This window comes from Schistocerca cancellata, chromosome 4, assembly GCF_023864275.1.
Source record: "Schistocerca cancellata isolate TAMUIC-IGC-003103 chromosome 4, iqSchCanc2.1, whole genome shotgun sequence".
Taxonomy (NCBI): Eukaryota; Metazoa; Arthropoda; class Insecta; order Orthoptera; family Acrididae; genus Schistocerca; species Schistocerca cancellata.
Window position 1 is genome coordinate 721,511,142 of NC_064629.1, and position 22,871 is coordinate 721,534,012.

Consider the following 22,871-nt stretch of genomic DNA (forward strand, 5'->3'; position numbering starts at 1 on the left):
CTCTGTACATTGTGAGATGCACAGGTCCACTTTAGGCTCTGGGGACTAGTTTGCATTAGATTGACAGTGAAGTAACATACAAAATGACACATGTATCTGGGAATTTATTTCCTTTACTACAAGAACTACTGACTCAGAAGCCATATGCCTTACTCCAAACAATGAGATAATTGTCAATGCAATTACAGATTCTGTTATAAATAACTTTCGATATTAGCATTTACTTTAGTCTTATTTACACTTTTTCCTGCAGAATTTGTTCCAATAATTTGTCCATCTCAAAGTAATGGAAAATTTGTCATGAAGTTGACAATTCCAGAAAATGTGATGAGACATTATCATATGCTTTGGCAACAAACCTGAACTTCCCCAAAATCAGTAAATTCTTCTTTCTATGTTATTTTGCCTCTTATAATCTATGGATGGTAAATATCAGACACCAGAAACACCTGTTACAGGAGATATAAGGTGTGACCCAAAATGAACTAGAAGCTTTCTGCTGTAGCTTGAGAAGTGATAGTGATTGGCTCCCTTGCTAGGTGTCTTTACTACACATTATTCTGAATCAGATGACCAACCATCACATGTGTAGCAGCAAAACTTACGTCAAAGTTCTTGTTTAGAAAAACCCTGTTTCAAATGGTTCAAATGGCTCTAAGCACTATGGGACTTAACATCTGAGGTCATCAGTCCTCTAGACTTAGAACTACTTAAACCTAACTAACCTAAGGACATCACACATGTCCATGCCCGAGGCAGGATTCGAACCTGCGACTGTAGCAACAGCGTGGTTCCGGGCTGAAGCACCTAGAACCACTCGGCCACAGCGGCCAGCCCTGTTTCATGTGTCTGGCAATTTTTTGGTGGTGAACATGACAAGACAAAATGCTAACATCTAATTTTTGTCAAAAATCATAACAGATGATGAGATTGTGGGTATGTGCCTGAAACCAAGGAATAATCAGTCCACTGGGAGACTGCCTCATCACTAGAACCAAAGACAGCCAAACAGCCACTAGAACCAAAGATACACAGAGTCTTTAGGCTACAGAAAAAAATCATTAGAGCCATGGCAGGTGCAGAAAAAAGACAATCGTGCAGACCTCTGTTCAAGGCCCTTGACCTTATGACTGTTCCTGGCCCCTATATCTATGAGACAATTAAGTTTTCTAAACAAAATCCACAACTTTTTGAGAATAACCTGCTTAAGCATGATTATGAAACAAGAAACAAATTCAGTATAAGTTACCAACTAATAGGCTAAAACTGCTGGAGAATACACCTTACTATATGGGCATGAGGCTGGGAAATAAAGTCTACAAAAAATTTAAAAATTATGAACCAGAAGAATTTGGACATCATTTAAAAAAATACCTAGCAAGTAAATATTGTTACAGTGTAGAAGAATTTATGACTGACTGTCCCAAATAACTGTGCCTGATGTTACAATTTATTCTGTCAAGCTAAAAAAGTACTTTAAGTAAATTATTCTGTATACTTACAATTAGAAAGTAGCTTTAAACTGATGAGTCACCTATGTCTCAATCATCTGATTGTATATGACAGGTTATGTGAACCGGCAGCGGTGGCTGAGCGGTTCTAGGCACTTCAGTCCGAAACCGCGCGACTGCTACAGTCGCAGGTTCGAATCCTGCCTCGGGTATGGATGTGTGTGATGTCCTTAGGTTAGTTAGGTTTAAGTAGTTCTAAGTTCTAGGGGACTGATGACCTCAGATGTTAAGTCCCATAGTGCTCAGAGCCATTTGAACCATTTGTTATGTGACAATAAAGTTTCTATTCGAACTAAACAGCCAAGGACTACATAAAAGAATGTTTGCTTGTTTTTTTCAGTATGAAGAGAATAGTCCAAGATGAATCTGTTCTCTAAATTATGGTACTCAAAGATTTGTTGGTCCAGCAAAACAATGGACCCAGTCATGTAAAGTTGAGTGTCAGGAAGTTTTTGACCAAAAAAAAAATGACAGTGATTTTGCGTGCTCCCTACTCACCAGGTCTGGCCACATGGGACAAACTAAAAGGAAAATGTTTTCGGGACAAAGAGGAAGAAACAGAGAAATCCCCAAATGTGTAAAACAGCAATTTATGGAACTTATTGGCAGATTAAAACTGTGTGCCGGACCGAGACTCGAACTTGGGACCTTTGCCTTTCGCGGGCAAGTGCTCTACCAACTGAGCTACCCAAGCACGACTCACGCCCCATCCTCACAGCTTTACTTCTGCCAGTACCTTGTCTCCTACCTTCCAAACTTTACAGAAGCTCTCCTGCGAACCATGCAGAACTAGCACTCCTGAAAGAAAGGATATTGCGCAGACATGGCTTAGCCACAGCCTGGGGGATGTTTCCAGAATGAGATTTTCACTCTGTAGGGGAGTGTGAGCTACTATGAAACTTACTGGCAGCAATTGATGGTTCTGCAAAGACTTGGTCAACTGATTCGAAACAGTGTGTAGCAATGAAACCCCCCACCATCCAATACCCTGCATAAGAATCTGTCGTTACCACTCCTATGATTCCTTGAATTGAACTTTAGTCAATCTTTAGTCCCTATTCATATGCTGGCTGCAACTTATCTAGAATAATATTTGCTTTTCAATCATCATTTACCTGTGCTCTTTCTCCTTACAAACCAAAATTCTGTACAAATTTGATGATATCTGGAGAATGAAACAGGGATCTTGTTCCAACTTTTCAAGCACAGTTCCGTTTTCACTGTCAAAAGAAGCCTGAGTGTGCATTATAAGTTTTTCCAGTAAATATCACGAATGAAGCCATAAAAAAATCAATGGAGATACATTTACAGCAGTTAATATTCTTAAAATTGGGTATATTCTTTTTTCCACATTCCCTTGCATTTCTGGCATCAATACACTTCTACCCATGCCTTTTCTAATCTGCATATGCCTCTTGCAAGTTTGTAATAGCAAGGCTGTACAAGCACCCTAATCAAAGCTTCTAGAGCTTCCTCATCATCTTTAAACAACATCTTTTCAAGTTATTTTTGACCTGACCCAACAAATAAAACCCAAGAGAAGTCTGATCGAGACTACAGGGTGCCTATGTCAGCACTGTCAAATTTTATTTGACCAATACTTTTCTCACAATTAGCAATGTGTGAAAGTGTGCATTGTCACAAAAAAGTTCCCAATCATTGTAAATCTCCTTTGGATGTGGTACATTCTAATTTACAAATGTCTTAATATATCCACATAAAATTGTTATTCATTCTTTGTCCATGCCCTTTCCACCAAATACAACAATGAGCATTAATTTCACACTTGATTTGCCAAAAAAGACTTATTTTCCTTGAAAATAAATGTTTGTGTACTCAGCCCTTTAATGTTTGGTTTCCAGATTGTACAAAAAAATAATAATTTTGGCACCAGTTATAACTCTGTCCAAAAGATTTGAATTGTCTCCAAATGTTGCAACAATTCATGACAAATTGTAACACAATGTTCCTACTTCTCATTTGATAAAAATTTTGATATCAGCTTCACAGACATCTTCACATTTACAAATCACAGGTCACAGTCAAATGCACTGTGGATATCAATAAATTTAGTTCCTGCACCATCAAATGATCACTTAAATTGTGATCATAGCTCAAATATTCTCACACTTTGGACACATTTTCATTAATGTGGGCTGATGTTGTTATGCATTGTGTGTGGTGTTCCTGGCCATCTTTGAATTTATTTTATGACACTCAGTCAGGAAATGGCTTTGTCCTGATAACCCAACCATATAGAAAGTATCCATAGCATATTTGTTCAGTTTGATGCAAAATTTGTTTGTACAACACTGATCGATGATTTCTTGCAGCTTTGACTATTGATGCACACACTTTCAATACAGGAGTACTACTGACTACCTTTTGCACATTGATATATCACAAATAAGCTCCTATTAAGTGAAGTGTATGTAGAATATCTCTGCTTCTTGGCGATAAAACTTGAAATTACACACTGTGACACACGTTTTCTTGTTATAGTTAAATACTCCTAGCTGGAAGAGGTCTAAAAATGCCTTCCAACTATGGACTGCTACTCACATACAACAACATATGTTTTGGTATTAACCATGTGTGCATTGTATTTGATAGCTTGGTAAACCACTTGTTAAATGAGCAGTTTTCAAACCTGGGAAATGACACAGAAAAATTAAACTTCTGACTATATCTTGAGCATCTTTGAGGTGGTGTTCAGAGAGGAGAAAAATAGAAAGAATTAAATATAGATGGATAAAATAAAGAAATAAATAAAATAGCAATAAAAATGTAAGGCTTTCATGAAGAACAGATAGCTTCACAGCATCAGTGAAGCTTTTTCAGAATTAAGAAAGAAACATATAAATATTCAGAACAATGAGTGAATTCATAATGCAAAAATATTACAGGGTGTATACATGGACATAGAATTCCCGGATTTTTCCCAGATTTCCCGGTAAAAAATACACGTTCTCCCGGGTGAAAATACACTTTTTCCGTGTTAAGTGACAGTATACTCTTCCTCGGCACTGTAAAACTCATCAATCATTTGAATGTTTATTGTTTTATATACCAACGTAGAATATCCCGGTACTTCAGAAAACAAAACTCCCAGGAGGGGGTATTATTTTCGTATTACGAAGGTAAAAATTGGATTTCCACCAAACACCGCATGTCACTTTCCGAAGCACTGAAATCGAGATTGCGATGTGCTTTTGTAAGCCAGTCATAGTTCATGTCACTTGATCTCATCCGGTGATGACAGCATAGGACACGTGATGTAGTAAGCCAATAGCAAGATCACTCTTAAGTAGCGTGAACACACAAATAAGAAAAGTTCATGGTTTAAATTAAGATACATCACACAAATGTGCCAGTAAAATTTTTAATAATGATGTAAATGTCTGATCTGGGCCAAAATTGTTCAAAATGGTTGTCTTCAAAGAGTTGATTTGTAAATGAGAGTCAAACGGTTTGTGATTTAAGAAATTCATCGTACATTCCCGCACACAGTTCATCTTTTGCAAAAGGAAATTTGCTTTGAATGTAATTCTTTTCAAACCACCATTTGCAATATTTTCCCGCGACCTGTTAGAAATACGTTCGTTTCAGCAGTTGCAAGTGAGCGCCTGATAACAGGTGTAACCACACTTGCGCAGCTACGATGACGTAGGAAGCCCATATGTTCGTACATGTAAAACATTAAAAGATCTTATATTATGTCATAAAAGAAACAAGACATCAGAGGATACTTCAAGAGGATCAGAATTTCTTGAACCACACTAAAATGCATAATTCGGCTTAAAGTGCACATTTGTATGTCCATATTCGGATGTAAATTTTCTTGGAGTAGCAGTGCTGTATTATCTTGTGTTTGGTTCTTTATTATGGTATAATGCCATACATGCACTTGAAATGCAGCGAACAGTTGAAACCAGCCAAGAGTGTGATATTAAACTCTTCGTTTCAAATAAATTGACTGCCTCAGCAGAAAAGATTAATAAAAGTCAAATCTCTTTAGCAAACCGACAAAAATAACTTCATTGTTCTGCAAGGCGATTAATGCTTGACTGTCAGAAAAGTGGAAATAAAGTCTGATAGTAATAATATATTTTTGCCTTCCGTTACTAAGCGAACGTATTTTAATTCATTTGATAGCTCCCGACAACAAAAATCCGTTTCATCATCATTTAACGTGAGAGCAATAAATGAAGACAAAACAACAAAATCACTGAACGTAAATATGGGTCACGTGGAGATGACCCACCTCCCCACCACAACTCTGACTGCTCTGTGCATCAGCCCCAGATTTACTATATTCCCGAACCGGGGCAATATTAGGTAGTGGGGCCCAGCCATACTTCGGTAACCACAAGCGGGAGAAGGTACTACGCATACGCGACTAAACTGCGCATGCGCAAGAGCCTGCTCGCAACTGCTCAAACGACTCTAATTTAAACAGTTGTCACGTCATGCTCATCGGAGGCAATTTGTTGTTATGAAGCATTGCATAGTCTTCCTAAGCCTTCGACACACTGTGCTTTTGGCCGACGCTTGTATGAGCACTGTGTTTTGTTGTTGTATACAGTGCATTTCCTTTGCAACAAAAGTTTTATTTTCGTTATTTTTTTCTCTGGTTCATGTTTTGTTCCTGCAGTATTATTCTGCAGTAGCAGGATACAGTAATATCCTTACCAGTAAAAAATCACAAAAATTTAACTGAAAACCAAAACAATGAAAAATTCCCGGAATTCCAAACAATTCCCGGGTTTTTCCCGGTTTTCTCCCAGATGAAAAAATTCCCGGGTTTTTCCCGGAACTCCCAATTGTGCCAGGTCGTATACACCCTGTATTAATTATCTAATTGCCTAACAAATTAAAACTGTGAACTGGACTACAACCCCTACCCAAACTTTCCCATTTGAGGGTAACATTCTTCCAATTGAGTAATTTCAGCATTTCTCAACACCCAATCTAAAATTTCAGTCTGCTTTCAGTTACATAATAAAGCTTGTCCAGATAACTCAGCTGAGACAGCATTGCCTGCAAAAGGTAAAGGTCCAGGTTTAAACCATGATCTGACATACACTATAACCTGCTAGGAAATTGTAAAGCAGCCTACTCTCCTCTTACATCCTCTCCTCCCACACATAGTACTCTGAAAATTCATTCAGGTGAGCAGATATTTCTTTTTTTAACAGTATTTGTTATACTCTTGAGCAACACAATGTTATGTACAGGAGAGTTGCGACAAAGTTTTATGATACAATAAGTCCCACCTACCTTCTCTCCCCCCAGATCGCACATCAAACTGTGTTACAAGTACTTTAAAAAAAAGTCACTACGACTAGACTAGTACTCACGCTGACAGCCATCAGGATTTTCTTCATCAAAATTCCAATATCCATTTTTACATCGGTCACAACGTCTCCCATCAACATTAGCTTTACAGTGGCATCTTCCTGATTCTAAACCATTGGCTATGTCTGTTCGAGAATCACAGATTCCTTCATCCAGTGAGCCACTAGGGTCACAGTCACATGCTAGAAAAAAGGAATTCAAATTATTAATAGTATGAAAATTGTGGAAAGAGTGAAATACACTAGACTCTCACTAATCCGGCCATTCCTGGCACATATGGGTGTCGGATTAGTGGAAGTGCTGGATTATTGAGTGCCTGAAATTTATTTTATTCATTTATTTTGTTGTTTATTTATTTTGAAAACATAGGGGATATAGCGCACTGTACTTTATTAAACCGTAGGTTACAATTTTAAAACATAGAGGATGTACTTTATTAAATCCAAACATACATTAATTTTCAAAGAAAACTTAGTGCTTGAGTGTATACTGTACATAATTATACAGTCGTATCACTCACTATTAAACATGTCCCTAATTTTTAACTGTCACAATGATGATACGCGATGGTGGCATGCTTTATCACCAACCGCTTTACAAGCATTACATCGGTACTGCATGTATCTGGTTGTTGCATAATCTGCTCCAGGAAGACCTCGGCAGCTTCAACACCAGCAGTATGAGAAATCTTCATGCTCTCTCCTCCTGTGTCATTACTTTCTTGTACGCTTTTGATTATTTCTTCATCTGCTAAAGTTTGGCCCTTATCACAGTTTCCTAATTCAGCCACTTAGTAACATCTTCATCATTAATTTCTTCTCCTCATGGAAGGTTGCGGAACATGTCAGTGTACAAAGTAATTCATAATTCCGAATTGACTGGCTCATCGCTGTCAAATACTACTGGATCCAACTTGGCATCAATGGGTGCCCACAATTTTCTCCAGATCTTCATTACGGTAGCACTCTCTACTTTATGCCATGCTTCAGCTGCTTGGAAAACAACATCACATATGTTAATTGCTTTCCACGCTTTCAGCATAGTCTCGATAGAGTTGTTTTCTTTTTCATTCAGCAAGGACATGAGAAGTGAATGTTGATAATGATGTTTAATTGATTCCAAAATACCCTGGTCCATAGGCTGAATTAGGGCTGTCACATAGGGTGGGAGAAAGAGTGCTTGTACATGTATACCATCGGACTTTAGAGAAACATCTGAAGGATGACTGGGAACATTATCAATTATAAAGATAGCTTTCAGTGGCAGCTTTTTCTTCTTTAGCTCTTTTCTCACTGCTGGTACAAACGTTTCGTGGAACCACCAAGAGAATATCTGCCTGTCCATCCACACTTTCTTCTGAGCTCAATACTGCACTGGTGTCAGTGTGTTGAAAACAACATGGATGTTGGGATGTCCCCCAATCACCATAAGCAGTAGTTTATGACTCCCATTTGCATTACAACACACTATTAATGTTATGCACTGTTTCTGTTGCTTGTAACCACAAGCTTCCTTCTTGTATTTGGCAGCTAATGTTTTTGAAGGAAGCATCTTATAAAAGAGTCCTGTTTCATCAGCATCATACAAGGCATCAGTAGTTAAATCTTCTTCCTCTATTATCTTCCATATCTTGCTTACAAACTCATTAGCATCCTTATCGTTAGCTGAGCAACTCTCCCCGGTTACTGTCAGCAGCGGAATGCGATGTCGTTTTTTCCAGTTTCATACCCAACCTTCGCTCACTGCAAACAAGCTACTACCGCTCAGTTGTTTGTTAAATACAGCTACTTTTTCCTTTATAATTGGGCCACTGACTGGTATTCCTTTACTGTGTTGTATGAACCATCTATAAACAGCTTTGTCCAGTTCTTCATTCTCACTCTTTCGCATAACCTTCCATTTTCCCAACACACAATCCATTTGTGTTGAGTACTGTCGAATAACATCTTCTATCTTTTTGATGTCAGAAATAGTTGCTCATCCAACATCGAACTCAGCAGCAATGGCTTTCTGCGAAGAACCTTGATTTAAATTATCTAAAATTTTGAGTTTCTGATTGAGGTCTAGCATAACGTGTTTCCTTTTAGAAGACATGATTCCGAATTGTAAAGAAAGCTACAATTTCAAATACAGTATATAAAGCATTGTTTAAATAAGCATTGTTGCACATGATAAATCATTGTGCACGTGTTTTTGGATGGGTGCCGGATTACTTAGAGGCCAGACAACTAAGGGCCAGTTTACAAAGAGTCTAGTCTATGAGCTAGTAACAGATATTTTGTACAGAAGCTGATTAACAAAACTTAATGTCTAGAAGATTTAGAGTAACTTACGCTGACATGCCTCAGGATCTGTAATGTCACGTTCTGGATCATGGTAGTAGAAGTCTCTACATTGTTCACAATTTCTTCCCTGAGTGTTGTGTTGACAGTTGTCACATACACCACCACTCACTCTGCCTGATATGTCATACACAGCTGCATCGAAATGACAACTGGTAGCGTGATTGTTGCAATTGCACCCTGAAACATTTTTTTTAATTTATTTATTCCCATTTACACATGCATAGCTATGATAAAATAGACAGAGAAAATCATTAATACTGGGGTATGAAAGGTAAACCAAAGTCTCAAAAATGCTTTCAACAAAGTATCAATGATTCTTTGGTCATGTGGGACTTTTGTTTGTACACATATTTAACTATGTAGAAAAAAGACTCTTTTGTATATGGAGAATGTTCAGTGCAAGTAATGGTTACAGTTAAAAAAAATATTGCTGATATTGCCACTTAAAAATGTGAATTATAGGTGCCTTACTCTCAAGAGTCTGGCAACCTACATTCCAATATGACCCCAGAAAAATATTACTTCTGTCACACATCAAAATATTGACCATGAGGGTAAAATTAGAAAAATATCAGCTTAAACAAATGGGGTTTTAATGATTGTTCTTCCTGCATACCTCCATCAATGGAATGGAAAAGGAAAAGTATTGGGGAGGGGAGGGTGTGACTATAATACACTATGAACCTATCAATACATACTTGACAGTGGATTGCAGAATACAGATGTAAATGCAGAACAAATTGTAAGTAGAGATGAAGATGGTGAAAATATAATAAAAAATAACAATAAATTTTAGAACCAGGTTGGCTCAACACACAAGTAGAACACCGACATAGTAAGAGTCATAAAAGACTAACCATAAAATTCAGATAAGACACATCAAAATAACTATATCAAATCAAGGATAAAATACCAGTATAGTCACAGTTAAGAAGGAAAACAGATTACTGTGTCTAGGTGACTAATTAAAAATAATGTGTGGCCAACTCGCTGTGTGACACACTAGAATATTCTAACAGCACACAAAACCTTAAAACATGAACCACACTTGCCTCATTATCAATTAAAATAGAGGGCAGTTCCTCTACCCCAGGTCATCATATATAACACACTCAATTAAAACACATTGTACTGACAGCTGAGTTCCACACCTGTGACACACTGGTGGCTCCTCACAATGTAAGAGAAAGCTACGTAGTTGTCTTGTTGCTTAGTACCTCTTCTACTTGCATTCGTATACCTTTTTTCAGTCTTTTAATTTCTATCTCTCTCATTCTTATGTTTTTTACTGTTAGTCAATTCTATGGTACCTGACTTAATTCTGTCAGAATGCTAATGCTCATATACTGAAGCAAAATAACTGAGCTTCCACTCACTTACATCTCAGCACCAGGATCAGCAGCATGTGGACTTTGGGTATGTCCAATCCATGGGACCGTGTGGTTGATTTTAATAGAAGCATATTCACAGTTCCCATACATCATCAAAAAGCAACAGACCATGAAGGAGAATACCGCTAAAGCTCTGGCCACTGTTTTGTATACTGAAGGAGCTTTACAAACTCTCTTCACTGATAATGAACCACAGTTTGCTGCCACTGGATTTCAACAGTTTTGCACTGAGAATGGAATCCAGTATATTACTACACCCCCGTTTCACCCTCTTTTATGATGATGCTAAAACATTTTGTGCGAATGATTAAAATGCAGATGGAGGACTACCATATGCATGTGAATAATCCATGCCATCGAATAATCTGCACACCCTAATTTTAAGAGAGGAAGAAAAAGCAATATTATATTTAATTTGTGTTTTATTTACAAAAAATATTCTAACATAATGATTCTATTCATCACTGTCATCTTTATTGTCATCGCTAGTGGAAGAATTACTGTTGTCAAAACCATCTTCCCAGAAAGCTCCATCCTCAGTTCCATCCAGTGAATTTGTGCTACGACATTTTTTGAAGGGTTCTTCCACCAGTGGTTGTGGAATGGAGTCCCATGCAGATTTCATTCACTCAAAAATCTGGCCACTTGATTTTTCCACGCAGTATGAACTTGTAGTTTTCATCAGCCATCCGCTGCATATATAACTGTTTATGTGCAGGTATGAAATGCCAATTTATATACATATCTATTGGTTACAGGACAGATGTTAGGCCTCTTAGGTCAAGGAACAAGTCAGTTCTCACTTTTTGTAACTTGTGTTGCACTTCCTCAATTTTATGTCCGTGGAAGCCACCCAGGACCAATGTTACATAAATTCAGTAATGCACCAGGGTGAGGTCGCCAAACATGTCACCCAGTCAACCACCAGGTCATTGTCTATTCACCCTTTTTGATTTGCTCTCACCAATATGTCTTTCACTGATAGTTTTGGGACATGCACCTGGTTGGATAAATGGCTCCATCAACACCTAGCAATACCGCCAGCTAGTCCTGGTTGCCACACCTCAAGGCATCCTTCAGCGGCACCATAAACAGCTCAGTTTGCACCATCCAGGGTAAGCTCCACCTCCAGATCTGCCTTATCTGTGGGACCAGCCTGCCTCACCCACCCCCAGAACCAACAACAGCAGCCAGCATTCCAGGTTCTCCAGATGTCTTCCGTTACCCCTACTGGTCTGGACCTCGATGATATGCAGAAGCTGACCCCCCCCCCCCCCCCCCCCAAATCTCCACTCTGCACAGGGTCCAGTGTCAGACATCAAGCTCACAGCCTCCTCTCCAGAACCAGCAGTGAACCATGAGTCTGAGCCACTGTCACCTCCTGCCCCTCTGGCACTGGACTTGGGAGCGACTCCTCCACCTCTGACAGCATCTGAAGCTGCACCCCAGCCATCACAGCAGGATGCGTGAACTACATCCTCCTCCTCATTGGCTAAGATATTTCTGCGACTATAGGTCAATTCAAAAGGAGAGAGATGTTGTAATCTCAGTGGACATGTCAACGGCTCATGTGATATAATTATGTGTATTTCTGGTGAGGTTATTAGGCACAGCACAGAAGGATGCATCTGCCATCATCAGGTTACATGGTTAAACATCTGCAGCAGAGTTAAGGGCTGCTACTGCCTCACTTGCCCAACTAGCTGATGTTTACAGCAAGCTCTCTGGTGTACCTGTTGATGACAACCCTGTGCTACAGCTCTTCAACCTGGACTGTGATTTGAACTTTGTTGTTGCCTACTGATGATGTTTGGTAAGTGCAAAGAGCTGCCTGTCTGCCTAATATAGGACTGTCTAGGCTCACTGTTCAACCAACCTTTGTGTTTTCTGTGAACAAACTGATTGCACATGGATGCAATGAGAGTGTGGTATGTATCCGAGTGTCTCCCCAGTCAAACCTTCAAACAGTGTTCTCCAGCACTGACATGACTTATTCAACAAACATTCAGGGCACTGAAATATCCTGGCAGGTTAAAACTGCAATGCCACACTGGGACTCAAATCTGGGACCTTTGCTTTTCATGGGCAAATGCTCTAGTGACTGAGCTCTCCACACATGGTCCACCTTCACAGCTTTCCTCCTGCCAGTACCTCATCTCCAAGCTTCCGAACTTCACAGAAGTTCTTCTGCATACCTTGTGGGACTAGCACTCCTGGATGAAAGGATATTGTGGATATATGGCTTAGCCACAGCCTGGGGGACTATTCCAGAATGAAATTTCATTCTGCAGTAGAGTGTGCATTGACTCAAAACTTCCTTAATTCCAGGAGTGCTGGTCCCACAAGGAATTCAGGAGAACTTCTGTGAAGTTTGGTAGGTAGGAGACAGTGTGCAATTTCCCCCCCTCTGCATCAGACCATCCCCTCCTCTGGTTTTAGTTTATGCATCCCAACCTGGGATGTTTATTTCCCACACTCTGGAGTAAAACTTTACATATAATTTAAATTTGCGGAGCCGAACACTGAAAGTTTTTAATACAGTCTTACTATTAATACTGTTAATATGTTTGCTTATTAATTTTGAAGAAGTGTTATGTAGTAGGTAAGCATTTCAAAAAATTTAGAACTAAATGACAAGACGACGGACGCCACATTTCCGTAGCATGCCAGAATGTTGCAAGACGTCGCCCCAGCGTAAACAAGGCTTTAGAGCCAGGTCTGTATTGTATGGTGGATGTGATGTGTTGCGTACTAAACTAGAACCTGCAATCAGATCCAAACATTGTGGAAAACTGTGAAGAGGTGTCATCCTGCAGCAAGATAACGATCGCCCACATTCTGCCAAACGGACAGCCGACGCAATAACGGAGTTAAGATTCAAGGTGCTGGAACATCCACCATACAGTCCAGACCTGGCTCCAAGCGATTTTCACATGTTTGGACCCTTAACAGAAGCACTACAGGGAAGAAGATTTGAAAGTGATGAAGACATCATTGCTGCGGTGCAAAATTGGTTACAGATGCAACCGATAAACATATTTTCTGATTAAATAAAAAAAACTTGTAAAACGTCGGGAAAACTGCATTGAAGTCGAGGGATGTTATGTAGAAAAATAACGCGTTTCAGTTTTCTATCATAGAATAAGTACAGCTTTTCACAAATGTACCTGTACTTTTTGAATTCCCCTCGTATACCTCTATGTAGATGATTTTGTAAATAAGCTTTACCTATAATGTACTTTTAAAGATATAACAAGGGATGGCTTTTCTGATAGTGCATACGCGTGAATAGTGAGTTTCGTCATTAACATCTATTTATAAATAACTGTTTAACCATGGGTAACGCCACGGTCCAAGCTAGTAACATATATAATTATACTAACCCCCTAGGACATCCCCCCCACTGGTAAAAGCACAAAACACACACTGGTAGGAGATGGAGCACTGGTGGAAGCAAAGCTGTGAGAGCAGGTGCTGGGTTGTGCTTAAATAACTCAGTCATTAGAGCACCTGCTCGTGAAAGGCAAAGGCTACAGGTTTAGTCCTAGTCTGCCACACTGTTTTAAGCTGCCAGGAACTATTACTTTCTGTGGGTAAATTGTAAATATGTTGTGCTTGATAAAATCTGTGTTGTTGAAGAAGCAGTCTTAAAACATGGAGAACTATACAACATACATTTTAAGTGCCATTAAACTCCACTTAAGAGCATGGAGCAGTTTGGCCTTAATGTCTTTGTTTTCAGTATATGGCGGTAGTTCCTACAGAAAGTATACTTATTCTCATATTAGATACTGCATTTTCTTGTTAATGCAGTACACAAAATTTAATACAATACTTTTTAAACAACATTTCAAATTACCCAAAACAGTTTTACTTACTTTTGCATGCATTTGTCTGCTTTCCAAAAGCTGGTTTCCAAGGCAAATCATTGTAAAAATCCTCACAAAATTCACAGTTCAGCCCCTTTGTATTGTGGGTGCATTCACATCTTCCATGCACCATGTTAGGCTTTGATTCCACACCAGGAAGTGGAAGACATCTTGAAGCATGACCATAGCATGAACATGAGCCACGTACCACCATCTGATTTATTGCATAATAATACTTTTCCTGAAACAATATGAATATATCATGTGAATCAATACTACAGGCTTCAACCCAAATGCTTCATCAGTTCATAACACCATTTTCATGTAAATATTAATCATCATATTGTTCCCACATCATTGCAGTCAATGTGCTGCAATATTACTATAATTGTTACTTAATCTTAATGCAAGTCCCTGAACCATTATAGACAAAATCTCTGTTCTGTACTGACAAATTTAACTTCTCTCTGACAACAGATTTGCTTAAGTGTCACACTAATTAGTTCAGAGCTGATCAGTTACACAGAAGTAACTCATAGCTGTATAAATGAAAAAGCTATTTTTTTCCTTTTCTTATTTTACAAAATGTAAGGGTTGTGTCTCAGTCACTCTCAGCAGTGCAGCCACAGAGCCACTTGTCCTCACATGGATATAGGCCACTTTAAATGAATGCATATTACATTGTGCAACCATACCTGTACACTGTCACATGTACTGATGGGACCATACCAAAAATCAGATGCACAAGAAGTCATATGCTTATAAATGCATATGGAAGGCACAAACATTATTCAAGACTTCCTGGTAATTGTGCTGATTGTGCAAGTGACGTAGGGATGGAATAGAATGAAGAGTAGGTTTGGAGGTGGGAGGCTGATAGAATATCACATTTTGGGGAGGGAGGAGGACAGGAGAAATTTGGAGCACAAATGATGTGGGGATGGAATAGGACATTAGTTCAGTCGAGGGTGACAGAATACCATGTATTGGGGAGGGGGGGTGCAATGGTGTTTAAGTGGATATCCTGACTCTCACTGTATGGCGAAAGGCTGTTGAAGTCCTAAAAAATGATCTGATTGAGTTTTTCAAGTCCTGGAAGATACTGTGTGATAATAGTACTGGACAGTGGCTGATTTTCAACAATTATGGGTTTGTTGGAACTACAGGAAGAAGTGGTGCAGGAGATTAGTTAATGAGCTATACCCAGGCTGCTGAAAGATGTCACTCCAAGTTTACTCCACAAGTACCTTAAAGCTGTTGGTACGGCTGACAAACAAACGAGGAATGCAGGGCACTGCATTTTCTGAACCCATTACAGTACAGCAACAAAAGCTAGTTCCTACATCAATGCTATCATGTTGCAAGCTTGTGTGCAAACATTGTTTGTTAGTGTGCAACCACCTGCTTCTATATAGCTGAGTTGTGTTATGACCTTGACTACAGTTTCTGTTTCTTAAAGAATATAATCAAAATTACATTATTCACCAAGTGACAATCCATTGCATCATGAAGTGCTGTTAAATAGTCAGGCTTTGGAATTGCTATGAAGGACATGTGAGTTTTATGAGCAAGAAAAAAAAAGGTTCTGTTCGTGGGCATAGCTCAATTCCTGCTGATACGAGTTTTTGAGTGTACCTTGAAAACTCTAGAAATCAGTCAAAGAACTGTTATAAGGAAAGAGGTGCTACTTTAAGACTTGCAAGATACTAGAGTAAACTGTGTGAGAAAGAACCCCCTGTGAAGAAAACAGTGTATTTTGAAGCCCACTCCTGGAAAGAAAAAAACAGCCTCGTCCAGTTACGGGCCTTGCTTCAATCCAAACAAATGCAGTTCATTGGCACATTTACAGATATTATAGCAGGAAAGAATACTGCAGTATGGAAAACTTGCTAATTTCTTTAAAAGAATGTGAACTTTTCTCAGTGGGATAAAACATAACTTAAAATGGTGCTAAAAAGTATTGTGTTTTACTTTAAACATTAGACAGACAAAAATTGTTGGTTGAAAAAGCTCATGTCATTGCAGCTCATAGCATTTTCTTATATAAAATTCTAGGAAATGATATATATTCAATAATAAGGTTGGATGAAATCTGAGTCAATGCTGGAGAAGCAGTTGATTAATGCTGGACAGATTATACTGTGAACAGCAGTGGTCTTCAGCCAATGGGAAGAAGATCCTGATTAGTTGTGGCCCATGCAGGGTCTTCAAACAATTTTGTGCATGAAGGATTTTGTTTTTTGATTGAGAAAAACCTGTGACTACCATGAGGATATGGACCACCCATGATTTCTGCAGTGGTTTAAAAATTTGTAGCCCCAGTTTAGTGTTCTGACAGTGTTTGTAATAGATAATGAACCTTACTATTCCGTGATATTAGACAAAACTCCAATGACTAGTGACTGCAAAGAAATTATGTGCAGTGGTTGCAGGCAACAGACATAGCTGCTGACATGAGCATGACAAAGCTGCCCTTGTAAAACAAAATAAGCCTGTGACACCTGCATATGTTTTAGTTCAAAATTGCAATGGAACAGTGTCATATGGTAATTACACTACCACCTTATCAATGCCATTTAAACCCAATTTAATTGTAAAATTAAAGCAATAACAGCCAATTCAATTGGTTTGGAGTTATGTCATGGCTTACATTCAAAATAATAAAAAGTATTTTACAATAACAGAAATGGAAAGGCTGCTATGTGGAAGTCTTGCTACAGTAGACACCTGCTAAGGTCGCAGGTTCGAATCTTGCCTCGGGCATGGATATGTGTGATGTCCTTAGGTTAGTTAGGTTTAAGTAGTTCTAAGTTCTAGGGAACTGATGACCCGAGCTGGTAAGTCCCAGAGTGCTCAGAGCCATTTTTTTTACATTAGACGCCACCTCATGGAGGAGGAGAAGCAGTGATTGTAGACAGATTATTAAATGAGAATGAAGAGTTCATGATTTCTCTTGATGATGATTGTGATTATGATGATGATGCTGATGATGATGACAGTTTTGGTGCAAGTTCTGATGATAATGAAGGAGAACTGGATGGAATTGTGCCACTGACATTCTAAATTGGGGAGTGTAAATGAATACAGAATTAATTATTTCTCTTTGCAACCGCATAGATTATGCATCTTTTTCTTTATTTTGTTCTACAAGAGTGGATAGCATGTTCTTTGGTATGCTTAGGTTTACATTATTATACAGTGTTTTATATCCAGCTACTACAGTAACAATTTGGAACGACTTCTCATAGACATTGTCATTAACATTGGGTTTTTTTTTTTAATTTTTTATTTCCTGGTTTCATATACTATCAAATGCATTTCCTCCATAGTTTTCTCTCCATTGTTAGAAAAACATTATTGTTGTAGTTATGTATACATTATTATGTGACACCTTACATACATGTTGATTGTAGCCTAAATCTACAAAACGTACTTCAGAGACACCAGCTGTGGGCATGTGCAGTGGCAGCTACTGCAACCTTGCAATCACAGTATAGCCAACTACGTACATGCGAGCTATCAAGTGACATGTTTCAGTGGCCCTGATATATATGGCTAGGTTTTTATCTGTCAATAAAATCTCTCACAAGGTTATCAACACATTCATAAATGCTGCTTCCCAATGCTTATGCAGAGTAAATAGGTGTGAATACTGCAGGAGAGAAATTTGTGATGTGAAACAAATGGTAGCTGTCAAATTTGAGATATTGTTTATGATTATGATGATCATTGCTTTGATATGAATAGATGTTTTTTCTAGAGCCATCTGACAGGTGGAACCCAGTGTTCAGGAAGGTAGCTGGTTATGTCGAGAAGGATGAAGAGAGTAAATAGTGAAGGTCTAGAGAAAACAGCAGAGTTACGTACCATAATGAGTTCGAAAACTGGAGACGTTATCAATGACTTTGAAATCAGCTGGAGGTTTAAGGTCTTGGACAGATAGGGAAAATTCTCTTAGGAGTCTATAAACAATTTGGATTAGGTTTATTGTGTAAATCATTGTCAGTTACAATTATTTCTGTATGGATTTGGACCCTGAAGGATACAAATTGTGTCAGAACATGAGTGACAAAAGCAGATTGGGAAGGAGGTATTGCTGTGAAAGCTTATGTTATGGCAGCAATGTCAGGATCATGAGGTATATTGGTGTCCAGGGACATAGCATTCAAAATGACAAGAAAGGACTTTGGTGACAATGAAAGAAGAACTGTGGAAAGCAGCAAAGGAAGTGAATAGTGATTTAGGTGTAGGAAGGGAGACAGCAGACACCTGCTTGGACATATTGGGCAACAAAAGGTAAGGATCTTTGTAGGAGAGCATTTAATTAGATATGATAAGGTAAGCAGTAGGAATACCAGAGGAGTCAGATCTGTGGAGTATTAGAATCAAATAAATAGATGGACAAAAGTGGTGTTACTGATATGAGGAAAGAGGTGACAAACGTTGCAATACACCTAATGTTTTGAGGAGTTGTTTGATGTATTGCAATTCTGAAATGGGATGATAGTGGTAAAATTTGAAATTACAGGTGTTGGTGAGCTGGTGAAAGCCCTCAGGTACTTAATCATTGTGGCTAATGGTCATTGTCATGGACCTATTGTCAGTGAGAAGGACGATAAAGTCAGGATAGACTTTGAAACCACAAACAGTGATGCTACTCTCAGTGGGATGGGATTTGGAGAAGGAAGGCGAACACAATTTGAGGCTGAGGAATTCCTGGGAGGCTACTAGTGGGTGGCCAAGTGGGTGAAAGGAGTGTCAAAATTGTAGCAAGCAGTGTGGAGCAGTGTTAAGACACTAGACATACATTCAGGAGGATCTGGGTCACATCCTCAATTGGCCATTCAGATTTAAATTTTCTGTGGTTTTGCTGAAAGGAAAATGCTAGGAAAGTTCCCTTGAAAAAGGACACAACCAATTTTATACACTGTCCTTCTCCAATTTAAGTTTGTAGTCCATCTCTAATAACTTGTCACTTGATTGAAACTACTGCATGGGTCTAGTTCTTAGTGGCTACATTGATGGCAATGTTGGAAATCCAGATGGAAAATTTGAGAGGATATAAGAGGCTTAGGCAGTTTTCTCAATGGTGCTGAGAATGTATTTCTAGCCACTGGATGGTAACAAAGATTGTACACAGAAAATTGTTACTCAGTAAAATGGTAAAATATTTTTGTGAAATGAGCAAATGTCTGGGCTTAAATGTTGTAATTGGTAGAATCTGGGAAGTGATGAAATCGGGAAGGGTGACAGTTATTACAGAAAGCTGGGTAGCAGCCAGAGATGTAGTTTTCATGATGAATCCTGTTGGAGAGATATTAAGGACCAGGGTAAAAAGGAATTTCCCAAGATAAAAGAGGTAATATGGTCAATGGTTCATGGCAAGCTCCCCAGATAAATAATTGTGGAAAGTGGTGGGATCAAAAATTAAAAAGACAATAATGGAAAATAGTTTTTGAATAAAACAAATTTGCATATTCCAGGATAGAATAGGTAACCACTTACCTACAGATGAATAGTGGGGAGGGGTGGGGAGGGGGGGGGGGCAGGCACACTTGAAAGTCAAGAAAATTGCATTGTTAAACACTAGTATGTAGTATCTACAGCATCAATGTGCATTGACTGATTCATTCCTTGAGCATGGATACTAATTCAGATTCATTAAGCAGGAAAGTTGCTGAATTCAAATACCATCTAGCCCTGCTACACTGAGCTGAATGTTCACACATCCTCTAGAAACCCTATTGTCTCATATCTGCTTACACTTAAAATTCATATCCACTGTATGTGGTGATGACTGGGTGTTGTGCGTTGTCCTTAGGTTAGTTAGGTTGAAGTAGTTCTAAGTTCTAGGGGACTGATGACCATAGCTGTTAAGTCCCATAGTGCTCAGAGCCAGTTGAACCACTGTATGTGGTTGGTAATAACAGCGCAGTACAGCATGATGTATCAATAAACAAGTGGTAAATGTAGTTAATCATTCAGTTGGAGGGAAATGAACGTAATAGTTCACAGATTATGTGAGAGAATATTCAGTCCATAATCTGTTCAAAAGTAAATTTGAGACTGTGCACCATGTTAAAACAGAATGTGGCACTGTGATGGAATAGTATAAGTGACATTTGTAGTTTATAGCAAAAAAATTAATAATAATAATAAATAAATAAATAAAATAATCTCTCTCTCTCTCTCTCTCTTTCTCTGCAACACACACACACACACACACACACACACACACACACACACACAGATAAAATTGAACTTCTCTTTGCAACTCAACAAAAACATTCATGTAAAACAGTATTGTATTTATTTAGATTTGTCTGTTACCTGTATTTCTTCCCTGTTGTCCAGCAAGTCATCACCAAGTGTATGAAGTTTTGTAAAGTTTATCCTCAGATTTGTCATTTTTAGTAGATTCTGTACTTCTGGAGAATATGGATCATCAATGGGTAAATTAGGCAACAGGACTCTAAATATAACCTACAACAGATTTTCAGTTACAAGCTGATGTAAAATTACTCTTAATAGCTGTCATGCTATTTTTTAACATGTGACATTGTATACACAAATTTACCTCTCCACCTGTTGATGGTGCCACATTTGAATATCTTGACTCGCAGACAACATCAGTAAGAGTGCGTGGTTTATGTTTTGGGATATTCGAAAATGACTCATTGCAATTGTAAGCAAAATACCTATACACCTGAAAATTAGAGCAGTTTGTATTAGTAGTAAGAAGATAAATTAGTCTGGCATTTGCTTCAATTTGGTTCTCTATTTTGAACAAATTACTTCATCTGGCGTACATAATATACAAAAATACATGAAACAAACTGTTTCACAAACACACACACACACACACACACACAAGAGAAATATAAATTATGTGATACACCAATAGATAGATAGAAGGGTGCACATGACTATCCCTTCCCAGTATAGACAAAGCTGGTTATACGGAATCACAAAAATTGTTCTCTGACACTGGTCAATACTAGAATCCATAATCAGCCAAAACACAAAAAGAAATGCAGGAAATAAAAGTGAAAGAAGGGTAAGGATAGTGAAATCAACACATTTGCAGGAACAGAACCTGAATAAAGAAAAGAGAAAACAATCCATGTGCTGTATATGTGACCTCCTTTAGAGATGAGCTATGCTTTCCTAAAATTCTGCCCATAAATTTAAGTTGACCATTCACCTTCCCTACTACCATCCCTATATGCTGTTTCCATTCCATCTTACTTTTCAGCTTTACACCTACAGATTTAATCGACATGACTGTGTCAAGCAGCACACTACTTATGCTGTATTCAAACATTACAGGATTGTTTTTCATACTCATCTGCATTAACTTACATTTGGAGCAAGCTGTCATTGATAAAACCTTTATTCCTTCCATCAGGTGCTCTATACATGTTTGTGCACACCTCTTTGCTGACACCTTTGTGCTCCTAATGTGTTAAGATGGGCTGCTGATTGAGTCTCTCTGTGCTCCAGATGTGTTAAGGCACAAGGCACTTAATGCCCAAGCAGACTGGCCAAGTAGTCATATTTTCATATATAGTGCTCAATAGCGAAGTTCAGCCTGTATGCATTTGCTGCTCTGTTCTTATTTGTGTTTCTATAGGCGTCTTCATTTTTGACTGAGAAAATGGCATACTGCCATGGCTGTACAGGGGAAGCAGTCATGGAGATTCTAATTAGAAGTGATGGTAAGAATATACTCTTTGATAGTGATGACACTTTGACAGAATCTTGAAGTAACAGTACTGAGCCATGAACATCAGGTGGTGCAACTTGGACTGTTTGTCTATCTGTCTCTACAAGAGATGAAAATTTGTCAGAATCTGAAGTTTCTCATGGTGAGAACAAATTGTATGGTAAAAGAGTATGCTTCAATGACACATTTGACTTGAAGGAAAGTGATTTTCATCCATTTGTGCATGCATTTGACAAATCAGATGCAGGACACAAATGTGGATTAGCTCAAAATTCCAACTTTCTGGTAATATCCTGATACTTTTTTAACAGAAGGCATGATGAAATCTGTCAAGTTGGAAAGAAACAGGACCGAAGGAATTCTAGTCCTTCATTGCTATTAGTGTGCTTATGGCCCATGTGAAAAACCTGAAAATTAGTGACTATTGGTCCAGGGAATACTCTTCAACAAGCTAGTTTTCAGTGAAATTACGTACAGAGACCAGTTTCTTTGAATTTTGAAAATGCTTCATTTTAGTGACACATCTTCCAGCAACAAAGGAGACAAGTTATTCAAAATTAGAAACATTGTGGATAAAGTTTGCATAACATTCCAGAGTCCATTTCATCCAAATCAAAAGCTCTGAACTGATGAAAACCTATTGTTGTTTAAAGGGCAATTATCTTACAAAC

The 22,871-nt window shown here is 38.4% G+C and overlaps 1 protein-coding gene across 3 annotated transcripts in view; it reads right to left on the minus strand.

Annotated features, from left to right (window-relative positions):
* LOC126183764 (laminin subunit beta-1) overlaps nucleotides 1–22,871 on the minus strand; it is a 344,910-nt gene that overhangs the window by 93,721 nt on the left and 228,318 nt on the right. For all 3 annotated transcript variants that reach the window (XM_049925993.1, XM_049925992.1, XM_049925991.1), the window contains 5 exons: nucleotides 21,052–21,180; nucleotides 20,805–20,957; nucleotides 14,484–14,715; nucleotides 9,203–9,391; nucleotides 6,872–7,051 (listed from right to left, as the gene is read on the minus strand). In XM_049925993.1, the coding sequence (XP_049781950.1) occupies nucleotides 6,872–7,051; nucleotides 9,203–9,391; nucleotides 14,484–14,715; nucleotides 20,805–20,957; nucleotides 21,052–21,180 (883 nt within the window). The remainder of the gene's footprint in view (nucleotides 1–6,871; nucleotides 7,052–9,202; nucleotides 9,392–14,483; nucleotides 14,716–20,804; nucleotides 20,958–21,051; nucleotides 21,181–22,871) is intronic.